Source organism: Conger conger, chromosome 18 (assembly GCF_963514075.1).
Source record: "Conger conger chromosome 18, fConCon1.1, whole genome shotgun sequence".
NCBI lineage: Eukaryota > Metazoa > Chordata > Actinopteri > Anguilliformes > Congridae > Conger > Conger conger.
The window spans coordinates 20,410,450-20,433,257 of record NC_083777.1 but is presented as its reverse complement, the minus strand read 5'-3'; the positions used below and the strand labels follow the sequence as shown (position 1 = coordinate 20,433,257).

The following is a 22,808-nucleotide window of genomic DNA, read 5'->3' as shown; positions in this document are numbered from 1 at the left end:
TAGACGAAGCGGCCAATCACCCACATCACACCCTCTTATCACTGGTCTTGGCCCGCATTCATAGGAATGGTTACTCCCATGTAAGTTTCACTTTTCAGCTTTTACATGCAAATCAATCAATTCTACTCCTGGTCCCTTTATGAATACAGAGCCTGGTGTCACTTCTTTATTCCATGTGGAGGTTTTACTACATGGTAAAACTTTTATTTGTGGAATGACTCACACAGTGTAGCGTTTTAATCCCTCATCTGAAAGTATGGAAATATGACGCTGTATAAAAAATGATTGTACGAAGTCCATTCTTCATGTACAATCATGAAAGATAAATGCAATGTTCAAAACCTATGATAATAGAGGATGTTAACTGTGCTTCTTTGGCCAACAATGTTGATATGTGCCTTCCTGTTGAAAAGTGAACCACCTATACTGTATGTGGTTTAGAAACACGGCAGTCACACAGAGAATGCGGACAATCCAGTCACGCCCCCCCCCTCCACCCCACCCCCCAACACACACACACACACACACACACACATTAGGCAGGGGAGGGGAGACTTGTGGAAGCCCTGGCCTTTCAGGAATTCTGAGTTAATTCAAAACCAAGCAGGCGGCTGGTGGTCTGGGGAGGGGCTGTTTGTTATCTGCAGTCTCATACACTTCTGTCACCCTCTGAATAATGGGCCCAGCTCAATAATTCCCTGAGATCCTGATTGTCTTGGATGGCAAAAGCATGTTGCAGTAAAAATATTTTCTAAAACTATTACTTATTTCTAACGAATGTCCCTTGTAGTGTAGGTTGCAGCATAGTTGTAGTTCAGAATATGCTCTCAGAAATTAATGAGCAGGTTTTAGAAGAATAATGATCATAAAGAATGTGTGAAATTGAGCTGTGGTTCAGCAGAAGGACCACACCTCAAACGCACCCCTTCCGCCTTTTCCCCGATAAGAGACCTTCCTGCCGACTGCACTTGTTCCTTGTCTTTCATTCTCACTTTACGTGCCTTACCCCACCAGTTCCATTGCTCTCCCTCTCTCACTATAGGGCCCAGTGGGGCCTCACCAAGCCCAAGAGCTATGGTCAATCCTGAGCTGAAGTCTCCCCCACATCGTAGAGTCATCGTCCATACCATTTCATTGTCCGTCTACAATTTATTACTTCGGATTGTGACCACCTGCTCAATGAATTAACATTCTTGTTTGCGTTCGGTTGATGGTGTGGTCCTTAACTTGTGAATACATTTTAAGAGATTTCAAAGGTTATTAGTGTGAAGGTTATAAAAGGGTGTATACCCCATATTGTTCAAGGTGCAGGTGGTATTTCTGGGAGGGTTGGTGCTGTTGTGGACATAGCCGTTGCATTGATCGCTGGGTCAAGGTTCAGTGGCAGTTCTAAAGGTAGTAAAAATGATCAATATTCCACATGTTATTGGTCCCTGTGGAGCACTGTAGTCGGGTGGTACCATGCCTTGGTGTATAGAGCAGGTTGCCAGGTTTGCATATTTCACGCCTTATTGGGACACTTTTGGGAAAATGCCCTGCATCACATTTTCTTATTATGAAGAAAATGGAGGTCATGGAGAAGGCCAGCTCTCCTGGACTGTCTGCCAGAGAGCACAGTTAAGAGGAGCGGTTTTATTTGATAGGCTATGGTGCTTGCATACGGTAGTTGCTTTGATCTGCCATTACATCACAATCTCAATCCCAGCCAAGTGCCTTTTGAGCTTACTTTCTTTCCTAGACCTGGCAACCTTGGTATAGTTTATTTTAAAAAAATAAAAAATTTGGGAGAACTCACAAAGCACTGTTATCGAGAGGAGCAGTGTGATTTCTCAAGGGAGCACATTCATTTTGCATCTATGCCCTTTGGCACTAACTGCATTGCTTATATTTCAGCAACAGCTGCTACAATTTTCATAATCATAAGCTTGTGATTATGAGCTCATCTTGTGACTAAACTCATTGTGAAGATGTTATCGGATGTTATCACTTTTGAGATATGTTGAGCATGATGTGATACACGCTGGTTATAATAAGATGAAATTTCCAAATTAAAAAACAAAGAATGCTAAAAATCTATAGCAATCTATTGACCCACAAATGCTAAACATAAGTATGATTACTACTGTCTGGTTAATGATGTCTGATTTAATCTGATAGATAATGAGAAGTGCCAGTTCACAGTGCACTGATATTGTTCATTTCTGAAGAGGCTGAGGTTTTACATTTTACAAAGTGCTGTGTTGTGTACACAGCAGTGGCACTGACCGTGGGGTCATGGTCCAGGTACTGTACAATAGGCACTAAGAAAGAAACAATAATTCAAACGTGATCGGCTCCCTTCTGGAATCTATATATGTGCTTCTCCAGATAACACACAATGCATACCGATCAGCATTCTTATGCAAGTAAGGGATAATACACTGTGACTGACTCAGTTATGCGGAAATAATTGGCCGACAGGGTGGTGCTACGTTTACTACCCTGAAGGGCAATTATTTTAAAACGTTAGGCTATTAAATGTAGACCTGAATTCCAAGACCTCTATATTTTGTTGAGTTGTACAGCACACTATGGGCGGTTTTCAGAAAATATCAGTGTACTGAATGTATTTTAGCATTTCGTTGCGTTCCGTGTCTTAGTATATTCCTCCAGGCTTGCGGATCAATTTCTTCTCACTCACTCGTGTGTTGTGAGTCATGTTATTATAATCGTTAAAACGTTTGCTTACATTATGTTTGAAACATCTCCCATGGTTATCTTTCCGACAATGCAAAGTGTAGCCTGACTCAATGCAATTGAGTTACAATTACAGTAACGTATTTTTTTGTCACCAGATAACTGGACTATTTGCATGACTTCGAAATGCATTGCATAGTAGTGTGTTGTACGCATTGAGATCTGTTTGATATTTTAGCTCTGAAAAAATTCTGTCCACCTGTTCTCAGTAGCAGGGTTATAAGAAAAGAATCTCGTGACACGTCTCGGCCAATCAGAATGCCGTATTTGCCCTAGGTGGTCTGGTTATTTTTCAGTGCCGTGGTATCACACCGTTTTATTTTTTGCGTGATTCCATTCCATGCTCATGAATGAAAAGACTGTGGTCATACTGTGCAACACAAACCAAGTCCGAGATTTTTCTTAGATGTGTATTTATTTATGCAAGTAAAACACAGAAACTCAAAACCATTGCATCATTTAGCAATGCACAAGGCTTGGCTAGACCCCCACCCTCCAAAGTTATGCCGATCAAAGAGTTCCTCCCAGATTGTGACAAGGCTTCACACAAAGGTTGCACGCTTTTCACACAAGTGCAATCTTTTCACAAAAATGCTTCTCAGAAATGCACTCGTTTACCCCGTCTACAGGCAGTCCTTACAGCAACCTGTCCTGAAAAGGGAAAAAATAATTCAGGACAATGGACAGGACAGTCCTGAGGCTTGGTCTGACAGTGGGGCCCCTCGTGCAGGTGGGTCAGCTGACAGTGGGGCCCCTCGTGCAGGCGAGTCAGCTGACAGTGGGGCCCACGGTGCAGGCAGGTTAGCCGACAGTGGGGCCCCTTGTGCAGGCGGGTCAGCTGGCTGTGGCTGCTCTGACCGGGTTCAGGAAGTCGTAGGTGACCTGGGTGATGTCGAAGGCCTCCTGGGCCGTGTCGGGGGACAGAAGGGCGGCAAGCGAGCCCTGTGGGGCCCAGGAGAAGATGGCCCTGGCACGCTGGTTCTCCTGCTCCTCGTCAGCCCAGCGGGGGGGCGGCAGGCTGGCCGAGTTCAGGAGGGGGAAGACACTGTCCAAGTACACCTCCACAAACAGGCTTTTCAACAGCTCACTGTCCCGCTGCCAAAACACACAGGAACAAACGTCTGTGAGTGTGTGTGGGGGGGGAGGGGGGTGTGGGTGTGTAAGAGGAGGAACACTGTATCCATGTACACCTCTATAAGATCACTTGTCCTCAGCAGATCACTGTCCCGTTGCCGAAACACAGGTGCGTTTGCAGGTTTCCACCAGTTACTTTGGCTCAATAATTACCTGTGTCTGGGTTGGGTCACAGCTAAAACAGTTAAAACAGGACGCTGTATTCACTTGCCATTCACGTCATTCATATCAGGAAATGTAGCAGAAATGTTAGATCACGCTCGTTATTTGGATAATTATGTAATAACGAAGAAGAACAAGAGAAGAGTACAAAGACTAATGAAACTGTACCGTACCTTCGCAGATCTCTTCAGTGCACTCTCTCTCTCCGCCCACATGCTCTGCAACAAAACGAATGGTCACAGTCGGAATAAACAGTGACATCACACAAACCACACAAATCATGCATCCTGTAAATGGATGTCTTTACAAATCCACCGTCCAGGTGTGATGTCACTGCCATTCTTCAGGTTATTGTCACCAGGGTTTGGATTATTTATTTTTCCAAGGAAATTATCAGGAATCTGCAGGCAGGGGTGTTTACATCTTAACAGCACCTAAAGCAATTCCACGAACATTTAAAGTATGTATTTGAGCCAGTCAGAAGGTGAAACAAACTCTGTTTCAACAGGTCCCATGTTTGAAAGCTGAACATACTATTTATACTATTTCCTGTTAGCTGCAACAGCAACTTCTGAAACCAGTTTTCCAAGGTTTAACCGAGTGAATCCTATAGACTCACCCTGAGAGCATCCAAAAGATCCGTCTGGTCGAGAATCTGGGGGAATGTCGCCAGCACGGGGCTGCAGATAAGATCTGCAGAAAAGAGGGGCAGGTCACGGTCACCGCACACAGTCAACTGAAAGCGTCACCTGACCCCTGGACAACTTGTGTCAGCATTACCTGCATTCTGCATGGTGAGCCGGTCTCTCAGAAGAGCATCGGCCAGCACCTGTCTGTACATCGCCAGCAACTGGATGCTGCACCTGGAGCCAACCAGAGTGTCCGGTAGGAGGCTGCCAAAGAAACAGGAGTACTTCTTTACCAACTACGACAACTGTCACCAACTACAACTACAACTGTCACCAACTACAACTACTCTACTGTCACCAACTACAACTACTACAGTCATCAACCACAATGACTGTCACCAAGTACAACTACTAATGTCACCAACTACAACAACTGTCACCAACCACAACTACAGTCACCAACTCCAACTGCTACTGTCACCAACTACAACTGTCACCAACTACAACTACAACTGTCACCAACTACAACTACTACAGTCATCAACCACAATGACTGTCACCAACTACAACTACTAATGTCACCAACTACTACAGTCATCAACCACAATGACTGTCACCAACTCCAACTGCTACTGTCACCAACTACAACGACTGTCACCAACTACAACGACTGTCACCAACTACAATGACTGTCACCAACTACAACTATTGTCACCAACTACAACATTCTCACCAACTACAATGACTGTCACCAACTACTACTGTCACCAACCACAACTACTGTCACCATTAATTAACTTCTGTGAAGAGATGTCCTTAAAAACTAAACATTGCCTTTGGTGAAATATTGTAAATGTAACTGTCCAAGCAGAAATGTTTTAATCTCATCAGTTATAAAAATATATATAAAATAATACGAAAGGGAAGTAAGCACTGTAAAACTGAGAGCTCAGAGTGTCACTCAAGTGAACAAGCGTACTTCAGACTAGTCCTGGTGTTGGCGTTGGGTGATTTTAGCTTGACGACAAGCTTGGGCTGTTTCCTGGAGACCATCATCTGCTGCAGCATGCTCCCAGCAGCTAAAACAGACACACAAAGACATGGACTTACCATCTTGTAACTTACGATCGTATTTGTTTTCTCTCAGGTAGAAAAAATATTAGCTTGTTTTAAGTTAATGTTTGCTTTATTAGCTTGTTTTAAGTTAATGTTTGCTTGACAAGTTGTTCTTATTCCATTGGCAAATCTTGAAATCTTACTCTTTGGGCAATATTTTCATCTTATTTAGCAAACAAGTACAATAAATAAAATTCAATATAAGTCTTGATATAAGTTTTTATACTTATATAGTTTTTTTTGGTTTTTGCAGTGTATCAACCACACACTATTTGGCTGTAGAGGGCAAAAAGTCATTAGAATGGTTGAAGAGTCAGTGACTGATAGCCCATTGTCTCTCCAGCCTTTTTGGGATTCCTGAAAGCTTATTCTCCCATAGGTCACACGGTGATCACGCCTCACCTCTCCTGGTTATAGAGGGGTCCACATCCACGCCTTTCTCATACGGCGTGCCTCCGTGCACACTCAGCTCATAGGTTCTGAAAAAGCAAGAATTTTTCAGCACTGGGCGACAGAGAAACACCTCTAAAAGAAACGCACAAAACAAATGTTTTCTACATTTTCGGAATCCTTGAATAATAGCTACAAAACACATTTATTTACATCGGGGGATGCAGTGGTCTGGATTCAACTACCATTCATACTTGTACTTAATATGCAAAAAAATGCATAGTATTTCTTCACTACCATAAGTTTCATAAGTGCTGAACTTGCCATCCTGTGTTTGTGATGTAAAATTCAGCTACTTAGCCGATTTATCTGGAAGTGTAATTTCAGGACAAATGTTGATTGAATCAAGGCCCTTGAGTAGAATACCAACAAACTGTTTTACTGTATTAAAAAGCTGTACATTCCACCAGCAGAGTGTTTGAAAAGGAGCAGCCCGTAGGTGTTAATGTGAGTGTAATGGAGCAGAACTGCGGAGCCCTGTGTGTGGGTGGATCTATTCTCGAGGCACAGGCTGGGTACCTGTGCGGTACGGGCACACCGCTCGCGTCGAACAGCCTGAGGAATGCCCAGCCACAGCTCAGGTCTCCCCTCTCACCTGTGGACTGGGGCGAGAGAGGGCACAGGTGACATCACAGTCAGTGCTACAGGTATGGGCTTCAGCCCAACACACACACGCTGTTCAGTGCTAAACACATGCCGTTCAAAAACGAGACTGAAAAATATCCTGTACTTTCCACAGCTGGGACATATCCATTATTAATTATACTCAAAGATACTCAAAACGTTCAGACACCAATACAGTTCCTGGAGATTTATCCATTATCACCAAAATGCAGAACAAAATTCTCCCTCCCTGACTGAACTAGTAACATGTTTTGCTGACCAATTCTCAGCAGCTAAAGAGCTCTGGAGCATATACTGTAGTTTAGGTGCACTTTAATGTTATACACTCTTATTAAACATAAGAGCAGCTAATAATAAATAACAATGGCTGAAAAAAAGGTTATTACAACAAAGTTATTACATTTCGGATGTAGGTGACCCCAAGTTCAAACAGGATTCCCATGTCAGGTGACTGGGAGTCACTCCGGACAAAGCAATCTCCGTCTAGCAGGCAGGGAAGGATTCCAACCATCTGGAAGTTTTCACCACAGAAGAAGAGTGCAGTCAGTCAGTTCCCCTCTCACAGTCCGATATGCTGTTCACTCAAATACACTCAGCAACATTTCAGATGTGACATACAATGTGTTAACATTCAAAGAATGCACTAAATGGTACAGATATTATATACTGTACCCTTGGTGAAAAGGTCCAGGTCTTGGGGTTTTTTGAATTGTAACTGGCTCTGACTGTGTGAATGTTACTCAGGACCTGGGGAAATGAAATGGTGATGAATAAGGAACATTACATTACATTACATTATTGGCATTTGGCAGACGCTCTTATCCAGAGCGACGTACAACAAAGTGCATACCCATAACCAGGGCTAAGTGCGCTGAAAAACCCTAGAGGGAAGTACAATTTCAATTGCTACCCGTACAACAAAGATAAGGACCAGGGCCTATTTTTTTTATTATTTATTTTTATTTATTTTTTTAACAACAAATTAACAAACAAAGCAAAAGTGACCAAACTTAACTATCCAAATACTGCTTACCTAGCCAACTAAAAATACCGAAACACTACGTAAATCACAAAGACAACAATTAAGGATCAAACAGGAACTGAACAGTAACAAGGGAAGGGTCTCCTCTCTGGTTCTTCATCCTCTACTCCCCATACCCACACTGCCCCGGGGCCTGTATCACTAAGCAGGACTACTGAGTTAAACCCGGTAACCCTCCCAAATCTGGAACATGGACTGGAGTAAAAAATGTTGTTTTGTGTTTTACTCGGCACAACCCAGTTATTCAGCTTTGTGATACAGGCCCCTTAAATCACCGTTTACAAACACATCAGATGACTGTAAACCAGTGTTAGCAGAACAGGGCGTGATTTTGACGCTTCAGGGAGAGAGCTATGCCCCCTTGTGGCAGAAACAGGCCAAGGGGAAAGAATTCACAGAATGTCAAGGCTAATTACACAAAAACACACACACACACCCAACACACACACACACTCACACTCACACTCACACTCACACTCACACTCACACTCACACACTCACACACACACACACACACACACACACACACACACACACACACCCTGAAGCAGGCAGTGACGCTGGGCAGGGTGGGAGAGGAGCAGCCCTGTAGGGCAGTGACACTGGGCAGGGTGGGAGAGGAGCAGCCCTGTAGGGCAGTGACACTGGGCAGGGTGGGAGAGGCAGGAGGGCCCTGTAGGGCAGTGACGCTGGGCAGGGTGGGAGAGGAGCAGCCCTGTAGGGCAGTGACACTGGGCAGGGTGGGAGAGGAGCAGCCCTGTAGGGCAGTGACACTGGGCAGGGTGGGAGAGGAGCAGCCCTGTAGGGCAGTGACACTGGGCAGGGTGGGAGAGGAGCAGCCCTGTAGGGCAGTGACACTGGGCAGGGTGGGAGAGGCAGGAGGGCCCTGTAGGCCAGTGACACTGGGCAGGGTGGGAGAGGCAGGAGGGCCCTGTAGCCGCAGGGCGGACGTGGAGGGGAGCGTCAAGCGACAGCCCTGCCCACCTTGGCACCGTCGAACACGCAGAGCCGCACGTGTCTGCTGAGCACCTGGACCCCCACCCCCGGCGTGGGGATCATCCTGCAGCTCCACAGCGTCAGCGGCAGAGACGTCCTGGAGACCCGGGGCCGAACCTGGGGGCCACACACAACACAGCAGCTCTGAGCCTGTCGCCACACCTGCCTCAAACCCCCATCTTACATACCGCAACATTAAATACCCCCATTTTACATACCGCAACATTAAATACCCCCATTTTACATACCGCAATATTAAATACCCCCATCTTACATACCGCAACATTAAATACCCCCATTTTACATACCGCAACATTAAATACCCCCATTTTACATACCACAACATTAAATACCCCCATCTTACATACCGCAACATTAAATACCCCCATCTTACATACCGCAACATTAAATACCCCCATTTTACATACCGCAACATTAAATACCCCCATTTTACATACCGCAACATTAAATACCCCCATCTTACATACCGCAACATTAAATACCCCCATCTTACATACCGCAACATTAAATACCCCCATTTTACATACCGCAACATTAAATACCCCCATTTTACATACCGCAACATTAAATACCCCCATCTTACATACCGCAACATTAAATACCCCCATCTTACATACCGCAACATTAAATACCCCCATTTTACATACCGCAACATTAAATACCCCCATTTTACATACCGCAACATTAAATACCCCCATTTTACATACCGCAACATTAAATACCCCCATCTTACATACCGCAACATTAAATACCCCCATCTTACATACCGCAACATTAAATACCCCCATTTTACATACCGCAACATTAAATACCCCCATTTTACATACCGCAACATTAAATACCCCCATTTCACTTCTCCTCCACCGCCATGCTCAATGCAGCGTACAGGCATGTCTGCGCTCACTCGGAGAACAGGGTGTGAGGAAGCGCTTGTCATAGAAGGGCTGGGCACCTAGGACAGGCTACACTCAAAATTCTGTACTACAGGTTTTCCTGAGAACTAATCAAAATAATATATGATTCATAGGTCATATGAGCAGATTGTCTTTCTAGAAAAATGCTTCTGGTTAACTGATATTCCAAGAATTTGAAAGTGAAATATAAAATGAGTACGTACAGTTCCAGTATCCGGGTCCCAGAACAGGTCTTTGAAGGCTAGGCGGGACTGGCTGAGCTCTGGCTGGAGGTAGTAACTACCTCTGTATGTCTTCCCTGCAGAGCAGAGGGGAAACAGAGGTTAGCAGGGGTGCTGAGGTGACAGGGTTCAGGAGGGTTCATAGAGGGATGGTGGAATGCCAAAAACGCCTGAACTGGATATAACCTCTCAAAAATGTGATAATATAAAAGATAAAACACAAGTGTGCAGTTCTGCCACATTAAAAAAAACATTTTCATCCGCTGCATTAACTAACATAAATGTAAGAAGTAAGGAAACGGACTGATAAAAATATGTCAAGTGAAGAACGGTAAGTGAAGCAGGATCAGTGAAAGGCCTGCTCCTCTTTCTGCAGAGCGCCTGAGGCCTGTGTCACTCTCTCGGATGGCACAGCGGGGAGGAACTTGACGCCGGTGCCGTTGTCGCGTGTTCCATCTGCGCCCCGCTCCCGTGGCAGTCACGCACGGAGACGCACATTCCTGTGCCGTCTCCAGGAAGTACGCGTCTCCAGGAAGTGCGGAGGCTGCTCTGTCGGGTTCCCTGGAGGGGACTAACGGCAGCCTACGACCGCCTAATCGCGGTCGAGAATTCAACACTGATAAAGGAAATGCTTCTAAATGACTTTAGTAAAGTTAGCACTATTTAAAATGCTCATTTAAACATTTTGATGTCAGACCTCTCAAGAGGCCCTTTGAGACACATCATGTAGCCTTTGCTGATAAGCATCCAGCTTGCCCTTCCCAGTCAAACTGAGTTCATGATGTTCCGAAGCGCCCTCAGGCAATGCCTGCAATGGAATTTAAATGTCCCAAAGGCCAGTTCACGCAGTTCACACCCAGTTGTGTTACAGACTTGGCAGTGTAAGGCAGCAGCTTTTCTATTTTGCATTATTCCTGTCGATTGGGAAACTAAACTCAGTTTTCCTCTAGATGGACTCCTGAATTAACCTAAACACCAATTGCGATATTGCCATGAAATTTATGAATCGTTCAGCCTTACCTGTGACCTGACCCAGGCCCAAAAAGCTGACTAGAATTATGGACCCCAAATTGCTTGGGTCTCGGCTTTCAGGAATTCAGGTTTCGGTACACCTGCTGACCTGGTAGAATTTCATAGTGTTCCTACTAACACTATAAAATGTTAGTAGGTACAACAGAATAATCTTCACTTTGAAGTGCTATATATGCTGTGAATCTTTAATGGGACAATATTTTCCCATGGATCCAGCACTCAGAAAGTCAGAGTAACTGGAGGAAGCTTACCTTCATTGAGCAGATTTGACAGAGTGGAGGGGCGGAACCCAGGGGGAATGGCACCCATGGCTGCCAGAACGTCTGTAGCGTTCATCTGCCAATCAGCACACACTCCAGGTTAGCCCAGTTAAACATCCTAGTAAATTCCAGCACACAGCAAACATTATTATAATCACAATAATAATAATACCTCTAAAACTTCTTTTCTCACAACATCCCACGCAGATTTTTGGTTGCTGCAAAAGAGTCAAACACATCACTTTGATTTTACAGTTTGGCTGTTCATTGACTACACTAAACAAACATTCCTTTTTACCCTTTCCATTACCCCTGTTTCAAACGAATGCTTGGTTTACTACGCCACCTGCTGTCCGCATTAGAAACTTCACCTCTGCTTGGTTTTTGAGACTTCATCCATTTCCTCCTCACTCTCTTCTTCAGTCTCTGAATCCTCTTCCTCTTCCTCACCCTGGGGCACCTGAAACAATTAGACAGTCACTCTAACGTGAAACATAACCCCTTAAAGCCACATATTGAGTGTGTGAATGAAGACAGATTTTCAGAGAAGCTATCAATACATTTCTCATAAAATTTCAACAGCTGGACCGTTAGCAATGCTAACATGACTGGTTAAGATTGCAGATGAATAATCTTACTTTTCTTACAATTTTTCTATATTCTCACTAAGTGAAATTCAGTATGAAGAACACAAGAATAATTGTGAGAACACACATTCTCTGGATGGGCAACACAAGCTGACAGCAGCCTATGCAGTGCACCCCCTCTGACACTGACTGTGAAACACAGCTGATGAACTGCAAAGTCAAAACAAGCAGCAGCCAGGGAACAGCTAAGCTAGCATGGCTAGCTTACAGCTACAAGCAACTCAATTGCACAGTAAAATGTTCAGTGATAAATCATGTAAGGTAAGCAGCACCAGAGCTTATTCAGCCTGAAACACAGCTACAAGTAATCTTGACAGATGGCAAAAGTCTACATGCTTCACTTAAGAGATTAGCCTAATCCAAACAGATACCAAAACATACAGACTGCCAGAGATAAGGGCAGCTGACTAAAAGAGGGATTTGTACCTTTAAATATGTTTTGGGCACTAAACCTTTGTTTCCACTTGAGTCTTGAGCAAGCCACCAGCCATCAGGATTTTTACTGAGGACACTCAGCCGGTCCCCCTTCTGTTCAATCAAAAAGCAATCAATTAATCAATGAACCAATCCATAAAGGAAATCAAATTAGTCATTTGCACAAAGCTGACAGGCTGGAGGCATCTTAACTGGTACAACAGTGTAACTGGTACAACGCTGTTTGCTTATACTTGGTTACCTGCACTGTTAGGTCACCAACTTGTTCGGCTGTAAAAGCACTTATGGCAATGAAAGTCTCTGCTTGTTTTTCTAAATCTTCTTCCTCATCTTCTTCATCTTCCTCTTCCTCTTCTTCACTTTCCTCTTCCTCACTGTCCACTCCTGCATCATCTTCCTCCTCGGTCTGAGAAGAACTTGGCAGGTCTGCACTTTGGCTGCAAAACAAACAGAACTGGGAGGGTGAATCTGCGACCTGGTGGAGTGTACCAACTCTCTTAGGTCCACCCAGACACAGATTTAGAAAAGCAGTTTGAGGCTGTGGCAATATGTGAGCAGTTGAAAATGGAGCTAGGATCAAGTGCAGGACAAATCATTTATATCGTTGACTTGCCTTGTGCCTGGCTTTTGAGCAGGAGAGACTGTGAGCGCCAGTGCTTGCAGCTGTTTTTGAATCCTGTTCAATCTGTTTTCTTCATCCACTTTTCTTTGCTCGTAATTCCCCACTGGCGCTGGTTCATCAGCCTTTTAAAAAAAACAAAAATATGTCATAAACATTTATGACAGCCCTGCTGAAACTTTCACTTTTTAGTATGCAAAATGGCCACTTCCATACACTACATAAATGGATGCACGCCAGTACAATCATCAAAAGTACTTGTAAAATATTTACTTTGGTTAACTTCTTCAGAGTCATCAAAGTTTCTTCAACCGATCTTTGTAAATGTGTGCATCTGTTGACAGAAAAATGCAAGGAACTAAAATAAAATAAGCAACACCCCTTTCTGTCAGCTTTACCCAGAGCCTTTGTTTCCAACAGTATATGCATTAATATTTTCTGTATGCTGCAAATATGTTACACATTGATGCCTTATGCCTAGCTCCAATCCTGAACACGTGCCTATATTCATGACAAATAGTCATAAGAATAATTAATATCCTGCTTCATACACATCATTATGGCTATCATTTTTTAAACATATTTATAAGTGATAAGCTCATTTTAATGTTCTGCACATTATGGCTTTATGACATCTCTTTTTTTTCTTGGCAATTGAATACATAGTAGCAATTGGTAGTAGACCATAGTGCCATGATCATTAAATTACATTCTAACAAAAATATGGAGAACAAACACATTTAGCTAGCCTTTCACTAGAACTATGAAGGCGTAAAGTAAAAGCAATGTAAACAAAAGAAAAAACATCCGTAGCTACCTCTCTGATGCCTCTACTATTGCTTTGCTCTCTGTAGATCCTTTGAACTGACGAACTTCCAATATCAAACTATCAACCTGCCACAGAACAGAGATCAGTTGTGTTAACGTTAGTTAAAAAAGAGAAAGAAATGCATATTCCAACGTATCATTTTATCAGCATGTTACATTGGTGTGTGATAATTAACGTTACTACCTATAAAATGCGTAAATCACTACAGCTTACAAACTATTTCGCTTGTTACACCATGGCATGCAAAGCATTGAAACGAACCACCAAGCTAAACCCTAGTTAGCAATATGGCTAAGTACAGTAGCAGAAACAATGCATTCAATTCATACATTCGTTTCAAAATCACTAGCTCGCTCTAACCTGTTTTTTAATATCATCTGTGTTCCTTTGTACTGTTTGCAAAGGCCCTTTCTTCTTAGGTGCCATTTTTAGAACGAAAACGCGAACACAAAGTTCAGATATACCTAGCTACGATATTTATTTTCATCAAGAATTTAACCCGGTCGAGGTCGTTAGCAGGTTATTATCCATGTTCTCAAAAGTTGGTAGCTAGCTACCTAGCGAGCTAACTAAGTTAGCTGAATCTTCGTAGGAGCCTAGCTAGCCGTTTTCGCTTATTAGCTCGTGTTAGTGCTCAAGCAAAGGTAGTTAGCTGGGTTAAAGGTAAGGGGATTATAGATTGCTAGAATTTGTCCGTCGATTGCATAGCTAGATGAAGTACACAATTAGCTATAACTTATGGTAAATTGCTAATTTGGCACTGCACTCGAATGCTTTTCCTTCTGGAGACGCTACGCTCGGTCGCTAAGATACAGCTGTCTGAGTGGAGGCACCGTTAGATCCCTATATAAAATAGATTTACCAAACTTCAAAAAAGATAGTATAAATCAGGTCATCCGCTTTTTTTATGCATCGACGAAAAAGCGACATAGAAGTTCGCGTCATACGTGTTGGTCTTTCAAATTATACATTATTATAAACATTCAATCAACCCATACAATTAAATCACCAACTTTTATAGCTCTTATAGATAAACAATGACTAGTTGTATGTGGTCCCCAAAACCTATACATGAATAGTTTCAAATCAGTCAGGTTCCACGAGCATTGTCTCTTCTTCTGCATGTCATTCTTTTCAGGACCTCTAGTATTTCTGGAAAGGGGGGTGGGGTCCGACACAGTCTATGGGTCAGGCCTTGCATCGTCTCACATGGAATTGTGGATGATTCATTGCACTGAAAACATTGCACCTACAGAATTGAATACAACTTCCAAAAACACATTTATGCTGCACAGTACCACAGCTGGAGCTGTGATGGAATTATGCTGGAAATCAGTGAAACAGACAATAGTGTATATTTATTAATCAGAAAAAAAAAACTATGTTTTAAGTTAAATGTTTGCATTTGCTGAATGCCTCAAATTAAATTGATCAGCCCTAATGCTAACATCAGCCTGCTCTCCATCAAACTGTATTGCTGACACCTGCTACAGCCATGTATAATGTCTATTGTACATCAAACAACATGTGCTCACCACTGGGCAGGTTCATTAAGATTCAAAACTTTAAAATAATTCATAATCTTAGAGTAGTGCACTGTAAAGTGTATTGGCAACTTTGCTTAACGTTAGAGACAATATACTTATTTTGCACTTTTCTAAAGTGTGCTTTATTTCCAACATGCCCATGAGTCCTATTTGGGGCCAAATATCTTGCATCACTCTTTCAACATAGCTTGCCCACAAGCTGTGTCGGTATGTACCATAGTATACAATGTTTAAACAAGCGTGATTAATTGATAGATCCTACATGAAAGTGTATGTTGTACATTGTATACTGCTATGATCTCATTCATACTGTATGTCATTCTGGATAGAATGGTACCCAGAATGCTACAGTATGCACGTATATGGGCCTATACATAATTATTCATATTTGTCCAAAAGTAATTGACCAATTAAACAAAGTTAAAATAAATCCACACCTTAAGTTTGGTGTGATAGGTGTCATCCAAAATGGCTGACAGATTTTGATCTCAAAATGACTGACAGTGCTGTGCTAAGGAAATAATCAGCCAAAAATCTTCCAGAAATCTCTTCAATCCTCATTATTTCCTTTACCAAAGTTTTCACAAGTAGTTCTAAGTGCTTTTTTTCCAGACAAAAAGACAAAAAGACTGCAATTGAAATATTTGAAAGGAAGGGAAACTGTGGGAATATCAAATACCTCTGGATCCAGTGAACCAAACCAGCAGCCTTGCTACCAGGCCAGGCCCAGGCTCCAGCAGGCCAGCTACCATCAGGCTGGGCCAAGGCTCCTGCCAGCTACCACCAGACCAGCCCCTGGTTTCAGCTGCAGCCTAGCTACCACCAAGCCCAGGCTCAGGAAGCAGCCAGCCTCCAGCAGGCCAGGCCCAGGCTCCAGCCAGCTCCCACCAGACCAGCCTCAGGGTCCAGCAGCAGCCAGCGGCAGCTACCTCCAGCCCCAGGTGTCAATTAAGGCCTTGTATGGATTCTTTAGCCAATCAATGACTTGAATGAACCACAGGTGCTGAGAACATCCCAAAAACCAGCAGACACTGGAGTTTGACACTTGTGATCTAGAGAAATGCAGGAGTCAAAAAGGAGTCTTCAATATATTCAAAGTGAAGTGGATGATCTGAAGGTCACTCTTAAATCTGTGACTACTGGTACAATTAAACACCTCCAATCCAACACAGAGGCTCTGCAAGTTGACTATAATCTCAGGTTGGCGAAAATAGAGTATCTAGAAAAACCAGTCCAGGACATTGTTTATCCCAGAGTCACCTGATGAAAACTGGGAGAAAATCTCAATCTCAAGTGGTAAATGAAAATCGATCAAAAGCACATTGAAATTGAAAGAGCGCACCGTACTGGGAGGCTGTTGGCAGAGGGTGATGGAAAAAGACCAAGACCTATGGTAGTTAAGCTGTTTAGATATAAAGATAAACAGACAATCTTCTCAAATGCTAAAATCTTAAAAGGCACGAACATTCATCTACTTCATTATCTATCATCTCTAAATAATACATTTCCAATCATAGCACTAACAGAGACTTGGCTTTCTGAGGCAATTAACAGCCTTTATGAAATTCCATCCATCCATCCATTATCTTAACCTGCTTATCCTGAACAGGGTCGCAGGGGGGCTGGAGCCTATCCCAGCATACATTGGGCGAAAGGCAGGAATACACCCTGGACAGGTCGCCAGTCCATCGCAGGGCACACACACCATTCACTCACACACTCATACCTATGGGAAATTTAGACTCTCCAATCAGCCTAACCTGCCTGTCTTTAGACTGTGGGAGGAAACCGGAGTACCCGGAGGAAACCCACGCAGACATGGGGAGAACATACAAACTCCGCACAGAGAGGCCAGGACCTCCTTGCTGTGAGGCGGCAGTGCTACCCACTGCACCATCCGTGCCGGTGGTGGTGTATCAATTTTTATCCATGAGGATTATGAATATAGGAAAAGATGTGATTTGTGTTTGAATTCTGAAAAGGTGCCTGTTGAATCAATATTCATAGAAATGTTTGCTGATAGCAAAAAATTTATTATTGGCGGTGTGTATCATCCACCAAACACTATAATAAGTGAGTTTAATGATTGTGTGGCGAATGCACTGGATGTTATTAATAAGGAGGGGAAATTATTGTTCATCTTTGGGTGATTTTAACATAAATCTCTATAAAACGGAAACACTGTATTCCAATTACTGCTATCCAGTTATAAGTAAACCCACTTATAACTGGATAGCACTTATAGGGAATCACCAAATAACATCAAACTCACATGGCAAATTATCAGCCAGTTGCTGCAGAAAAAGTTATTTCCCTCAACTTTTTCGATGGTACAAAATCATTTTCAAATCCCTATGATATTGCCTGTAAAAGTAATTAATTTTTTGTCAATGTTGGTGTATCCCTTGCGAAAAAGATCCCTAATATAGAGGTTAATCCAGTGGATTACATTCATGGCAATTATTCAATCATGTCTAATTTCTCTAAAGCTGAACCTGAAGAAATTCAATAAATAATAGCTGGGCTAAAAAATACTGCTGTGCCTCCCTTATAAAAGAAGTGAAGGAATACATTATCCATGGATATGGATAAAATCCCTAGTGATCTGAAGTTGGCTAAAGTCATTCCTCTCTATAAAGCTGACGACCCCAGTCTTTTCACAAATTATAGACCAATATCAATATTATCATGTTTCTCAAAAATCTTGGAAAAACTTATCTACAAAAGGATCTCACAGCATCTGGATTTGAACAACATATTATATACGCATCAGTATGGTTTCAGGAAAAAGCACTCTTCTTACATGGCCCTGCTTCAGCTGGTAAATAAAATCTGCTCAAGATCAAAATGAATATGCATCGGGTATATTTTTGGACCTGTCGAAAGAATTTGAAAATACAAAATACTGTTAATCAAAATATTTATCACTGGCTAGGTGATTATCTCAAAAACAGAAAGCAGTATGTATACTTAAAAGACTGTGTATCATGTAAAGCCACCATCAAATGTGGGCTCCCACAAGGCTCAATTCTGGATCCATTATTATTTCTTATTTATGTTAACGATTTGACCAATGTATCAAAATACATTTTTCTTATTCTTTTTGCAGATGACACTAACCTAGTGATGTCAAATAAAAAAATGGATAGTTTAATGAGTAAAGCAGAACGAGGACTTAATGAATTTTCAAAATGGTTTAAAAGTAATAAATTGTCTCTAAACATAAACAAATCCAATTTCATTATTTTCAATGGTAAAAGAAAATATAATGCTGAAAAGGCATCTTTAAATATTGACGATAATCAAGTTCAGCAGGTTTCTGTAGTGAAATTTTTGGGAGTTATTGTTGAGCGACTCAATAACCTAATATTGATTATATTTATAAAAAGGCTATGAAATCCCTTGGCATTATAAAGAAAATTAGCTATTTCTTAAATAAATTTTGTCTACTGACCTTGTATTATTGTGTTATTTATCCATATCTTTCTTATTGTAACATTGTATGGGGTTCAAATTATTACTCAAGTCTTAAAAAGCTCCACTTGTTACAAAAAAGATTTGCCAGAAGTGCAACTTTTTCCAAATCATTTTAGTCAGTCTTTGCCACTATTTCAAAAATTGAAACTATTATCGATTTATGACATGAATACTGTTCAAATTTGTATTTTTGTTTACAAGACCAGATGTAGGGGAGATCTTTTACCAGAGTGTTTTGAAAATTATTTTACATTTAATAGTGAAGTCTACCAGTATAGTACCCGGCAAAGTAATCAGCTACATCCTCCTAAGAGCCTCACCACTAGGGGTCAGTTTCTAATCAAGTACTGTGGTGTGCAGTTGTGGAATGCTCATCAGCACCTAATAAATACTTATCCCTCTCTGCCAATATTTAAGAACAAACTGAAACTATACCTTCTGTCGTTGTACCCAAAATGAAATTAAATATATTGTTTTCAGTGGTAGGGTAAATATTGCACTTGTGCTTTGGTTGAGTTTTTTTTGTCTTTCATGAAGGCAGGACTGTGGTGCCTAAAATTTTGTATGTGGACAGTGGTGTACCTCTGCTGTGTAATACTTAAGTTGCAATACTTTACTGTTTTGGTTGTTTTTTCGGTTTTGTGCACAGGTATAGCGCAAATACTGTATATACTGTATTTGTATGTGCATATATATATACAAAAATTTAAATCATGTATTATTTTATCTGATGTTACATTATAATGACTTGTTTAATTTTTGTTTTATTATTGCTTGCATAATTTGTTTGGGTGAGATGCCTTTATAATCCCCCATGGGGTTTTTATTTCACCTGCACAATTTGTTTTATTCTTTACCTTGTACTTCTATTGTTGTCTCATAGTGCTAATAAATAAAACTAAACTAAAAAAATAAATTAAAAAAAGTCAAGCTAACTACTGTGCATTGTCACTCAATGATAGTGCCACCCACAAATAACTTTGATTCTCACTGTGGCAATAAATGTTATAATGTTGGATGTAATATATACAATTTATTTAGTATTTGTTGACTTTATCAAAATAATATGATGCGGTGTTAATGCTAAGCAAATAATTGGGTATAAATGAGTCTTGTTATGTACAAACTGAAAATTACATACAGGGCTGTAGCATGTTGTCTGTGCAGATGTTAGCATTAGGGCTGATCAATTTCATTTCATGTCCTTTGAGGGTTTCAGCAAATTCAAACATTTCACTTAAAACGTCGCTCACTAATGGATGGATGAACAAGCAGTGTTTAAAGCTCATTTGATACCTATACATTTGCGACATTTATTATCACCATTCAATCAATAGTTGAGTTAAGTTGCACAGTATCTACAGCTAAAGTTAAACAAAGTGTCCCACTTTCAAAATGAAAAGAAATTGAAAGAGAAATGCACTCAACTGTTAATTTTTTCGATAATTTGTGAGCCATAAAAGTTCAAATACTGATTTTACTGCAAAAACAGTAATTTAAGTTAAGAATGGTTACAACCAGGAAGGTATTCAAGGGCAGGCCAACACCAGAGCACACATTTTGGCTATAAAACCACACAGTATAACACGTGGTTGTAGAAAGGCAAGTCATATCAGTTAGCTTCAGTCCCATTGCTGGTTCTTCCAGTTCTTCTGCGTGTCTGCAGGAGATGCACCCTATTCAGGCTCTTGGTGCTGTTCGTATCAATGACACCTCATAGTGGACTGCGAATGACAACTGGAATTTCCTGGTTGTTCCTGGGGAAAGTATAATTGTGAAAATATGAATCATGTGTGGGACGAATTAAAGTTACGCGCTGAAACTCACACCGCTTAGATTCTGATTCGGTGTAGCCAAAATTGATACAACCAAATGGCTACACGGTTACAGCTTTTAGATATATACCAACGTATACCACAAATATTGCACAGCATAAAAATACCTCAAGTAGTCTTAAAATCCACAAAATACGAACAGTTGCCTTATGCTAAATCCAGTTTCTTCTGTGTTTCTGACAGTTTGTCTTGTAGACGTTTCTTCCTCCAGTCGAGGAATTTCCTTCTCATTCTGTTGGCCTGCCAACCTGCAACAAACCCCGATGCAAAGGAAATCAATATTGCAACTTGTAATGTCCTTTCCGACACATCAGCCATGTTCACCTCTGCAATTACTTGACTCTACGTCAGGCAGGCAGACCCGTTGAAAGACTTAGGTAACTGGCTACAGTCACGTGGTTATTTCGTCACAACTTGCTACAGGAAGGCTTGAGGGCCAAACCTTTTACTTGGTGAAAACGTCAGGATAAAACGACTATTTGAATTCCACCGTTTACGAATCAGCTTACCTGTTTGCTACTTGTAGGCAACTTGTGTATTCAATACTAGGCAAGGAAGCTGATTCGGGCATAGCCCTGGCATTCAAATCGTCTTTATTAATGTCAATGTATGTGTGCGCGGATGCGTGTGTGTAAAAAGTGCAATAGAACTTCACTCAAAGTCGGAATTCCTACTTGTGAACTCGTGGTAAATCCCTGGACCCCGACTTCACGAGAAGCAGTTGTCTGACATCACAGAACAATGGCAGCACCCATGGAGGCACACATCGTAAATAGTAAACCATCAACTAATAGGCAACGCAATATGTGTTCCTGCATGACATTAAAATAAAACACTCTGTCATAAAGTAAACACCTGTTCTGCTTGTGAATTGACGTGAAACAATGTTGCCAATGTTATTAGTTAGCTGGTTAGGACAAATTATGGTAAATGGAATCTCAGGAGAACCTCTGAGATACTCAAACCACCCTGTCTGGCACCAACACAGTCAAAGTCTCTTAGATCATATTTCTTCCCCATTCCCCATCCACGTGTGCATGCTTTTATGCATTTAGTTGCTGCCACATAAATAAATATTAGCATTAACTAGCTGGTGTACAGGTCTACCGAATAAAGTGATCACTGCTGATCTCCTGGGATCTTCACAAAAACATGTTCAAAAAACATCCAGTGCTGGCGGGCAGAAATGCGTTGTTACTGAGAGAGGTCAGCGGAGAAGGGCCAGACTGGTCGAAGCTGACAGGAAGGTGATAAAATAAAAAATATATATGCATTACAACCGTGGTATGCAGAAGAGTAGCTCTGAACACACAACATGTCAAACCTCTAAGCAGATAGGCTACAGCAGCAGAAGACTTAAAAATCTAAAAAATAACTCTAATAAATACCCAATATAGTGCTCACTGATTTACATTTACATTTACATTTTAGTCATTTGGCAGACGCTTTTAATCCAAAGCGACTTACAAGTGCATAGGTTCTACCACAAGTCAAAGCATCACATCCAGAACTAGGAAAATACAGCTGGACTGCTGTTCTAAACATATAGTCGTCATCATAAGTGCAAAATTATTATTATTATTATTTATTTTTTGGGGGGGGGTTAGACAGGGATAGGGGTATCAGAAGGGGGGGGGGGCGGGGTACTGTACAATAACACCAGGGGTACTGAATATTATATTTCAAATTATGACATTGAATACAATGATATACCCCTTGTGATTATTTTCAGTTATTACATTTAGAAACAATGAGTACAGTGCAAGTTTTACAAAACTGTTGTTTCTTGTGTTTCATTTGCTGGATTTAGCAAGTCATATCTGTTGGATGCACAATAAAATGTTCAGTGTTAAATCGACTCAAGTACACACAGTCCACATTGGTCTCATACACACTATCAGAGAATATTCTGGACATTGTACTGTGTAGGCTGCCTGGGCTTAATTATTCCATTGGTTACTGAAAAGACTGGTGTGCTGGCTCTCACCTCCCTGGGGGCTGCCTAAAATGACAGGGGGTGGAGCAGAGAAACAAATGCCATGGTCGCTGGGGCCATGTTGCATTGTCTAATAATGAGCTTGA

General features: G+C 41.6%; 2 protein-coding genes across 3 annotated transcripts; both read right to left on the bottom strand.

Moving 5' to 3' along the window:
* Positions 1-3,132: 3,132 nt before the first annotated feature.
* nphp1 (nephronophthisis 1) lies at positions 3,133-16,337 on the bottom strand. 2 transcript variants are annotated; one of them, XM_061228615.1, is made up of 20 exons: positions 16,094-16,337; positions 13,856-13,932; positions 13,312-13,372; positions 13,033-13,163; positions 12,661-12,856; positions 12,411-12,512; positions 11,709-11,797; positions 11,510-11,555; positions 11,329-11,413; positions 10,028-10,122; positions 8,878-9,006; positions 7,524-7,598; positions 7,252-7,362; positions 6,747-6,829; positions 6,180-6,256; positions 5,641-5,740; positions 4,813-4,925; positions 4,652-4,725; positions 4,206-4,250; positions 3,133-3,831 (listed from the first exon to the last, which is right to left on the bottom strand). In XM_061228615.1, the coding sequence occupies exons 3-20, from the start codon at positions 13,333-13,335 to the stop codon at positions 3,571-3,573; spliced, it is 1,836 nt and encodes a 611-aa protein (XP_061084599.1). In that variant the 5' UTR covers positions 13,336-13,372; positions 13,856-13,932; positions 16,094-16,337; the 3' UTR covers positions 3,133-3,570. The 2 variants fall into 2 exon arrangements, with proteins under 2 accessions (XP_061084599.1, XP_061084597.1); XM_061228613.1 differs by lacking the exon at positions 16,094-16,337 and adding an exon at positions 14,228-14,689.
* Positions 16,338-20,151: 3,814 nt separating this feature from the next.
* On the bottom strand, positions 20,152-21,129 carry LOC133118536 (mitoregulin). The gene is made up of 2 exons (XM_061228616.1): positions 20,834-21,129; positions 20,152-20,648 (listed from the first exon to the last, which is right to left on the bottom strand). The coding sequence occupies exon 1, from the start codon at positions 21,042-21,044 to the stop codon at positions 20,874-20,876; it is 171 nt and encodes a 56-aa protein (XP_061084600.1). The 5' UTR covers positions 21,045-21,129; the 3' UTR covers positions 20,152-20,648; positions 20,834-20,873.
* Between the last annotated feature and the right edge of the window lie 1,679 nt (positions 21,130-22,808).

Bases quoted from the DNA above. Each gene is read 5' to 3' on its own strand.
- nphp1 (XM_061228613.1), bottom strand. From the start codon at position 14,293: ATGGCACCTAAGAAGAAAGGGCCTTTGCAAACAGTACAAAGGAACACA. The intron at 11,798-12,410 runs GTACAAATCCCT...TAATTGTTTCAG, and splicing joins TGCCCAAAACATATTTAAAG to GTGCCCCAGGGTGAGGAAGA. The intron at 10,123-11,328 runs GTAAGCTTCCTC...TCTGCTCTGCAG, and splicing joins GTCAAATCTGCTCAATGAAG to GGAAGACATACAGAGGTAGT.
- LOC133118536 (XM_061228616.1), bottom strand. From the start codon at position 21,044: ATGGCTGATGTGTCGGAAAGGACATTACAAGTTGCAATATTGATTTCC.